At 43.1% G+C, this 9,060-nt stretch overlaps 1 protein-coding gene and 1 long non-coding RNA gene across 4 annotated transcripts; one reads left to right on the forward strand and one right to left on the reverse strand.

The window, feature by feature from the left end:
• Positions 1-85: 85 nt before the first annotated feature.
• LOC142970969 (uncharacterized) lies at positions 86-7,072 on the forward strand. 3 transcript variants are annotated; one of them, XR_012959321.1, is made up of 4 exons: positions 86-166; positions 1,491-6,013; positions 6,173-6,222; positions 6,516-7,072. It is a non-coding gene; the product is annotated as an uncharacterized LOC142970969 (long non-coding RNA). The 3 variants fall into 3 exon arrangements; XR_012959322.1 differs by lacking the exon at positions 86-166 and having other exon boundaries at positions 182-4,019; positions 4,185-6,013; XR_012959320.1 differs by lacking the exon at positions 86-166 and having other exon boundaries at positions 183-6,013.
• Positions 608-7,852, reverse strand: LOC142970968 (sodium- and chloride-dependent GABA transporter 2-like). The gene is made up of 14 exons (XM_076111507.1): positions 7,666-7,852; positions 6,487-6,621; positions 6,162-6,302; positions 5,979-6,066; positions 5,746-5,878; positions 5,399-5,533; positions 4,464-4,567; positions 4,144-4,268; positions 3,933-4,045; positions 3,577-3,714; positions 2,577-2,679; positions 2,320-2,420; positions 1,986-2,156; positions 608-1,728 (listed from the first exon to the last, which is right to left on the reverse strand). Exons 1-14 carry the CDS (start codon positions 7,781-7,783, stop codon positions 1,579-1,581), a joined length of 1,755 nt encoding a protein of 584 aa, XP_075967622.1. The 5' UTR covers positions 7,784-7,852; the 3' UTR covers positions 608-1,578.
• Between the last annotated feature and the right edge of the window lie 1,208 nt (positions 7,853-9,060).

Below are 9,060 nucleotides of genomic sequence, written 5' to 3' on the forward strand. Positions count from 1 at the left end.
CGCCGCTGTTTCAGCCAATCAGCAGCTCACCCGACAGTACAGCAGAAGCGTGACACCCAGCGGTGAAATTATTCTAGAAAATGCTCTAAAACTGCTCCATCATTGTGGCTTCTTGATATCTAAGAAACTGTCTTCATCAACGACACACCTCTTTGTCCAGCCAGGGGTATTATATCATTTGATAATTTTACGGTATAATAATTTTACTGTATGATGCCCCATACTGTGTGAGTTCAGTTCAATGGGGTAAAATACTTTAAAGCAGAGTCTCATTTCATTAAGATCCTGACTAGAAATTAGGCTGTACGTTTTTTCCTTTTCCAAACAGTAAAATGCATAGTTTCTGCATTTTCCTGAGAACAGTCTGGAAGTCGTATAAGTTGATGCCTGGTCCCCAGTATGGGAAACACAGCACTGATAGCATGTTGGCACCTTATGCAAACTGCGCTTTTGCAAGGTCAACACCTGCTGTGCTCCATCAGAATCCATAATGAATGTGTCAAGCAAACACAATTATGAGCATACAGTGTCATGATCAGTCAGTCAGGCACTCCGGCAATTTAGTATTGTACTTTCATAAAGTTGGGGGACTCGGAGAGAATTTGTTTATCAGACTTTAATACAGCACTGCATAGCAATTATTCAAGAAAACATGAAATGTTGCATGTTTATTTAAAAACATACTTACAAGATTCACATTTGTACAGTCATATTATGTTACAGTACAAAATATGAACCTACGTTGTATATGTCATGTTAGTCCTACAGCTACAGCAGTGCTACAGTATTATACTTTTTACTGACATATCCTTTCATTACACAGCCCATTCATGTGAAACGCAACATTTTATTTTAATTCTTGTAAATACAAAAGGGAAACTTTGCCCCAATCATTTATGATAATAAAAATATATGATACAAATATGGCTAAGTAGCCACGAAGCAATGTCAGATATACAAGGACACATATCTGACATGTAGCGGTAACAAATGGTGAACCTGTTCCATCACTGATTTTCTTAGTGTTACATTGACACAAACTTTATCCTTATTATAAATTTTTGGGGGAACCTGTGTGTCTGTCTCTACAATTGCCACCTTTGATTGAGATGAAAACGTCATCAACCTCCATTATAAAATTGTAACACTTTACCAAGGCTGACTCGTAAATTTCAGCTGACCTTGAATCAGTTGATTTAAATCATCCGTGAAATGCAGAGTTGAATATATGCCAATGTATTCATAGATTTCAGTTTGAGTAGAGTTAATAACTTTTGTCCCTGAAAAAAAAGTGCCTTTGTCCCTTTAAAACTCAAATAAATGACTTTTTAATTTATTTATCTTTATCCTTCTCTACATTACTGCCATCCCTGAAATGTACAGGCGCTGCCAAACCCCACACACTGTATGCCTGTTATCTCCTGAGTCCTCCATATCTGTTATAATTTAAAATCGCTGATGTGACACTTAATGGTGATCTTTCCCTGCAGTGATCTTTGGAATGGAGGTGAGGGTGCAGCAAGTCAAGGATGGAACCAAAAACCCATATGTCTTTCCCATACACATCACCACGGGGCCTCATAAGTTGGAGTCTGTCTCTGAGACAGGATAGTAGCCGTTTCTAACCATGGCAGCGTCTCCCTCCGGAGCAAAGATGGCCAGTAAGTTCTCCTGCTCCCTCTTGGTTTTGGGTAAGGCGTCCGATGGTGTGATGAGCAGCTGGATGCGCTGTAGAAAGGTAAAACCAGTGTGAAGGAGCTCGAGTCTTTTTTGGAAAAAATTCCAAAATGGGATACGTTCAAGTCAAGTCAAAGTTCAGACGGGGTTAGGGACAAGTTCACAGGACGTCTGATTTAAGACCAAGACTGGCACACAAATCCTTTAATAATTTAAACACATCATCCATGGTTAGCAGGGGTGAGATAACATGTATCTGATAACAGCCCCCAGCTAACTGAACAACTTGAAACAGGATCAAATGGTACCTCTCTGAACGTCCCTTGGGTGGTGCTGATCTTGTACACCATCCAAAGTGGAATGCAGACCATGGAGGCGAGAGCGAGCAGCCAGCCAATGGCATAACCCCACCAAGGGTACACATACTCGTTGTTGTACTTTAGAGGGGTGTATTTGATGAGAGAGAAGGCAAAAGTACCCTGCAGAGACAATTAGACATGCATGACTATTGATGAAGAAGGAAGAACTGATTTGTTTTCATGTCTACAAGGGGAGAGGAGAGGAGAGGAGGCCTCAGTTGCTGTCCGCCTTTGTCATTTTTGGAAAGCCTTGATACTACTTAATTAGTTTGTTGATACTCACAATGCACGTGGCCGGGGTGAGGAACAACCAACAGTACTTGAAGTAACATCCTGGACGGTAGCCAATCATGTCCTCAATGTTATCGTAAAAGCGGTCTGCACCTGGAAAAACACAGTAAAGACATTTCTATCTATGTTGACAGTAATCAGGACAATTATTCCACAGCATGTACACCGGAAAACACTCATGAGACACGTTTTTTTTTCTTCCATTTACACCATTAAAAGACAGCCGTTTATGTTTTGAGGACAGCTTACCATAGACCCATGCAATGCAGACGGTTTCAAAGATGGACATGAAGAGAAGACACATGCCACTGGCTGCATAGTAATCAAAGAGCTGGAAAACATACATGCCTCCCTACAAAGATAGAGATATGAAGCACTGAGTCAAAGTTATATCTGGAAAACCTCCATGCTACAATTCATTTAAATTCAAGACACAATGGAAATGACTTAAATACTAGAATAGAAGTTTAATTAATGCTCTTCATATGAACACATCTACCATAAGCCAGAAATATAAACAGGAAATAAACTGAAATCAGATGAAATTGTCTGTGTGACCATTCTAGAAAGATCTTGGACTTCTTATTTCCAGCAATATTTTTTTATTTTTTTGTTGACTTGCAGGTGTTTTTTTTCTTGGAACGTCTGTGTTGTCTTAATTGTTATGCATTGTCAGTACAGACGTACTGGACACACTTGGTGAGACAACGCGACATGATGGTGTCAGGGAATCAATCAAAGCACCGAGCAATATTTTGTTTCTGTATAAAAATGCATATCAGCCTCCAGATAAATCTACTCTCCTGCTGTTGATATTTAAAGATGTACACGTTTGCGATTGAGATTTGAAACACCGAAGCCCAAAAACTGGAGACTTCTGACATGCTTGAGACTTACCTGAGACTCGTTGCAAACAACCTGTGACTTGCTTGTACTTACAAAATGATGACCTGTTGACACCTCTGCAGAGCATTCATGTTTCCAGCTGTGCAGAGGTGAAACCATGTCAACTAGGTTGAACTATGTAAGAGCGGTTTTCAGCAGAACAAGGCATCCTGTGCTGGTTTACCCCTAAACAACCATCAGGTGATATGATGAGGGAAAACACCTTAAGCATTGCAATGTTACATTTAAAAGAATATTGTTAGCTTTACTGAATAATTAGGACTTAAACATGTCAGTAAAAAAATATCTTGATGCCTGCAGATGTTTGCCTGTGTGCATGGATCTCTGTGTGTGACCCCCCTACCTCCATCAGCATGATGAGGCCCATGAAGAAGGAGACGAAGACCACACCTAACAGGAAGAGCTCCCTGCGGTTTTTACGTCTGAACACGGCGGGGTACATGTCAACTATCGCCGTCACGAGACTCTCGACACACACAAACTGATGGGAAGGAGGGGAGAGAGGTGTGAGGGGACGAGGGGGGGAGAGGTGAGCACTGATCAATAAATTAAACCTTTTTTTGTTTGTCAGCTATGATGAAGGGAAGACTTCCTTCCTGGCTCAGTTAACACCACGTGACATTTAAGTCTCCGAGCCAACAGTAATCCAAATAATTAAAATAATTAAAAGGAAGTGTTAATTAACTTGGAGGTACGTACCTGACTGTCAAGCCCCAGAAAGACGATCATGATGAAGAAGAGGGCGGCCCACAGGGGAGAGAAAGGCATCATGCTCACAGCGCGGGGGTAAGCTATGAAGGCCAGGCCAGGACCTACAGGAGGATTTATAAACAGATTATTTTGCTACTCTATTGCTATTCCTTTTTTTTTCTCGGAGCGTTTTTGAATGCAACGAGAGGAAAAGCCTCACCAGATTCTGCCACTTCTGAGATGTGAACATTCTGCTCATAGGACATGAAACCCAGGATGGAGAAGATCGCAAAGCCCGCCACAAAACTGGTGGCACTGTTCAGAAAGCACAACGCAATGCAATCCCTGCAACAGACAGCACATGTTTCATTGTGATGGAACAGAGGAGATTCATTTCAGCATCGTTAAGCTTCAGATCAACACAGCTGATCACATAAATCACACCTGATGATGAAGTTGATTTTTTTGTTTCAAAATGAGAAATGAGGAAGGAATTCCTGTTCATTTGAGCGTGCATGCATCTACATTATATTTACCTACCTGTAACAGTTATTGTTGTATTTGTTGTAGCTTCCCAGAGCAGTCAGCGACCCTAAGCAGATGGCGTAGGAGAAGAAGATCTGGGTGCCAGCATCCATCCACACCTTACACAAGAGACAAAATACATTACTTAGGTCGACTTACAAACATGTGCGTTCCATGTGTGGTTAGATAATCCATAGGAATTCACGTGCTGGCATGTTGGCGTTCATAATCATTGACTCATGTAGTTGCACAATAGTAAACTGTCACACGTCTGGTATTGGTCTGGTTTGTCTCGACATTGATTAAGGACCCAAGCTTCCACAAATACAGAGAGTGCAAGATCTGTAACGAATAGACAAGTAAAGACTCATCCCTTATCAGAAACAAAAAAATGACTATAAAATAGCAAAGGGAATGAAGAACCACAAACAATCAGGAGATAGAGAGAGAAGGAAATGGCAGGTTGAATTATTAGTTTTGTGTGTTTACTCTACTTTGTTTGGTTCAGTTTTGTGGCAAACTATCATGCGACTAAACAGGAATAAGACGACACAATACAAGCAGAATCAAACAAAAAGAGACACGTAAAATATTTTGGGGACTCTGCAAAAATCTTCTGATTGCGGTCGAGCACAGAGCCAGTTAAGCCTGGTTAGCTGACTGGGCCTCAGTCCTGGTAGAGCTGGTGTTTACACTCCTAGTTGTGTCCTGACCCTGCATTCAAGCCCTGCCGTGCCTGCCTCTTTCATGGAGAGCAGATGGACCCAGCAGAAACTAGGCTCCCTAGCAGAGAACCATGGGATACCTGCACGTGGTGCGCCCCTCGCCCACAGGGATCACCACATCTTCTAAAGGCCCTCTTCGGGAATTAGTGGTTTGTTGTAATGGTGGTGAATGTGGATCTGCATTTAGGCTTTCATTTGTAAGCCGTCTGTGTGGCATCGTGGTACCTGTGGGTCTGCCAGGCGTCCCAGGTCTGGATAAAGGTAGAACTGGATGCCGATCGCAGCACCAGGCAGGGTTAACCCTCTGACCAACAACACGATCAGCATCAGATAGGGGAAGGTTGCGGTGAAGTAGACCACCTATACAGACACACACATACGACGTTGATAAGTATGCAAACAAATAAAGAAACATCCATCCATCCGGGGTCGCGGGACGGGGGGGCTGGAAACGCTAAATACAGAGACATGCCAAATAGAAAAAATTAATACCAGATGTCATCCTTAAAGTGTCCGAGAGCTGTCTCTGGTCAATTCAATGAATCAATAAAAAGGGTCACCAGGTCACCCACCTTTCCTGTGGATTTCACCCCCTTCCAGATACAGAAGTAGCACATGACCCAGGCGATGAACAGACACAGGGCCAGGTCCCAGTTCATAGCGCCCATGTGGTCGATGCCCGGGGAAATCCTCAGCACTCTTTTCCTGCAGAGACAAGGAAAGAAGCGCTGAGTCGATGCATCGCTGTCGCTTTCACAACGGTGAGGTATCAACCAAGAGGAGGCGAGGCGCTCTGAAAACTCACTCCCAGAACTCGATGACGGGAGAGGTGGCATTTGGGTTGGTTGTTTGTTCGATTGAGGTGTTTCTCCTATGTAGCCCCACACAGTTTTCTTGGGGTGGGGGGGGGAGAGCAAAATGTTGTAATTCTTAATCGTATCAAAAACATTGGTGGAGCTCCCCGTGTATTTTACAGTGCTCTTGTTACCTGTGTTCCAGGTGTTGTTGCAGTGCGACCAGGCCAGGTCCCAGGAGAAGGAGTAGTACAGGTAGAAAATGGCCCAGGCAAGAACAACGATGTAGTAGAAGTTCAACAGAGTCACTATCACCTGGGTGCCATAGCCAAGACCTGCAGAACAATCAATACAAATATTCAGTAACATGTATTATAACATACATTTTAAATATCAGAAGATTTGCACATTTTCTTCTTCCACTTCAGAATTCCATTTTTCAGGTTTTAGCATCATGGCTTCATAACATTTGCTAAAGTGTGTGTATGCTGTGCCAGGATCCCTGTGTGTCCAACCTACCTTCAAACAACGGACTGATTTTCCTCCAGCAGGTAATGCCTCCCTCGCTGGTGTACTGGCCCAGGGCTACCTCCAAGAAGAAGACGGGGACGCCGCAGGTGAACAGGAAGATCAAGTAGGGGATGAAGAACGCACCTGAGTTCAGAAAAAGAGCAAAGGATTCAGGGTTAACGTAACCCAGGGCCTTCTTGTACTGCAACAAATGTGGACCCAAATCCAGACTGCAGCTCCAAAAGTCACAGTCAGTTTGCTCGAATAAGGACAAATGGTCCAAAAGCCCATGTTGAGTCCCGAGTGTCCTGCAGAAAAATGCTAATCTTAAAGAAACTGTACAAGATTACATAATAATGACCCCTCTCTTTCATTCTTGGATTTGCTATTACTAATTACATATTACCTACATGATTGTTTTTCCTGTACCTGATGAACAGATCACCGGATTAACCTGGTTTGAACGGACCTAAAATACAAAAGTAAACCGGTAACCTTTAAGAACCACACAAGCTCAAGCCTAGATGATGTAGTATTTCATGTCCAAGAGTTAATGATGTTCCCAACTATATTAAAGAATACATGCCTGAACAAACTGAAGCTGTATTATAACTCTTAATAAGACCAAACATTAAAAAGGCACGGAGCACAGCAAGGGGACATGGAGAAAAGTTCTTTAATTGGCATTTTGTGGCGACGTCCCGTCGGGCGGCCGAGGATGTTTGGCGTGCTCAGATTTCCGCCTCTCTGCGGGGACAGCTGCTGTGAGCACGGAGCAACAACAGCTGCCTGACCCCGCTCGGGCCCTGAACCCTGACCCTGTCGCCCCATGGAGGGATGAAGAGGGGCGTCGGATTAAGCACCTACACAAGCATGGCCGATGGGGTCTGAGGTGGTTACCTCTTGAATATATATAGATATGTTTTTACGTCTTTCACCTGAGCTCGAGTGAGTCTAAGGTTAGATTTTGATTGACAGATTCTGAAAAGGGTCCTCAGGGGTTTTGTACACTCTCAATTTCACGTCAGCTATCTTGAATCGTCCACTAATTTAGTGCATGTACAAAAATAACTGTATGGTTGACAGTAAAAGTGCACTGGAGCAATATTGAAATATTATTATTTCAGCATGAGCCTGAGATAAAGTATGTAAGCCCCATTTGCACATCTCCTTCCTCCGTCCACTCACCTCCTCCATTCTTGTAGCAGAGGTACGGGAAGCGCCACATGTTGCCCAGGCCGATGATGGAGCCGGCGACGGACAAAATAAACTCCATCTTATTGGCCCACTGGCCCCGCTCCTCCATCTTCTCCTCCGAGGGGGGCGTCTGGTCCTTGGCTTGGCTGATGCCATTTGGGGCGCATGCTTTGGCAGCGTCACCTACAAAACAGACGAGAGAGGAAAAAGAGCAGGACAACAGCAGGTTATAGAGCCCGGTCGGTGACGATTGTTTTCCCTCTACTCAGTAATGGTCGAGATGTCCCAAAGAAAGGCACCTAAGACACCAAACAGCTCCAGATGCAGTGGAATAATGTCGTTTTACTATACATATATAAGATCTGTGTGTGCAATTGGATAGATGTGAAGCATGTCATTGAAGAAAAGGAGCATGCATGCTCTGCTTTTTAGCTCAAGAGATTTATTGCAATGCAATTCTTATCCGTTCCTTAAACTAACAAAAGAATTTACCAATCTTAATTGAACTGAAAATCTCCAGATAGTCAATTTGTAAAATGCATTTACAGCTTACCTTTCATTGCAGTGTCACTTGATCTCCTGTGTGTGGCTCTAGTCTCAGGGCTGGAGCGGTCTCTGGAGGTTTATCAGTAAATGCTCAGGTTTTAGGAATTTAACTGCACTGGAGTGAGGGGCGGGGGGTTGTAATGCTAAACTGAGGCCAGCCCTCTTTCTTTCTTCCCTCCTTTGCCCTCGTCTGCCCCTTTCAGAGCAAAGTACATCACCTGTCGTGACTCCATGCTTAAAATAAGGTGCACCACAGGATGACACCGGAGCAGTCTGTACAGTGTCGATGTCCGCAGCAGTGGACCACTTTCTGCTGCAGAAGCTGTATTATTTAACAACAAAAATGAATCATGCATTTGAATAATATAAATCACACGTCCTATTGTATGCGTTCAGAAAAGAGAAGCACGGGAATAATATGGTTTAGATTTTGGGTTCCATTAATTTCCTGTCTGCAACGCAGTTAATCCCAATTTCATGTGCGAGGTTAAGGTTTTCCCAGTTGAATTAGAAATCAATTAATTATAAATTAAAGTATTTTAAGAAAGGAGCTCATGTATGAGTCTGCCAAAAATGTATATCTGTATGCCATGCTGCTGAATTTACACAACAGTATTGCTCCCTGGCTGATGGATGAAGGGAAGCCATGAACAGGAAAAAAAAAACAAATCACAGAAACTAGAATACGATATCAAGTGATGATTACAAAAAGGCTTTAGTGACCGTTGAGAAACTACAGTCTCAAGTCTGACATTCCACTCACAGGCAGAGTGAACACAACAAACAGTGGGGATGGGGATGTGGTGGTACGAGATGACAGAGCAGACGTTATGCAATCAA

Source organism: Anarhichas minor, unplaced genomic scaffold (genome assembly GCF_050575085.1).
Source record: "Anarhichas minor isolate MPS153535 unplaced genomic scaffold, ASM5057508v1 ptg000045l, whole genome shotgun sequence".
NCBI classification, from domain to species: domain Eukaryota; kingdom Metazoa; phylum Chordata; class Actinopteri; order Perciformes; family Anarhichadidae; genus Anarhichas; species Anarhichas minor.

Bases quoted from the DNA above. Each gene is read 5' to 3' on its own strand.
- LOC142970968 (XM_076111507.1), bottom strand. From the start codon at position 7,783: ATGGAGGAGCGGGGCCAGTGGGCCAATAAGATGGAGTTTATTTTGTCC. The intron at 4,269-4,463 runs GTAGGTAAATAT...TGTCTGTTGCAG, and splicing joins TACAACAATAACTGTTACAG to GGATTGCATTGCGTTGTGCT. The intron at 2,157-2,319 runs GTGAGTATCAAC...TTGTCTCTGCAG, and splicing joins TCACCCCGGCCACGTGCATT to GGTACTTTTGCCTTCTCTCT.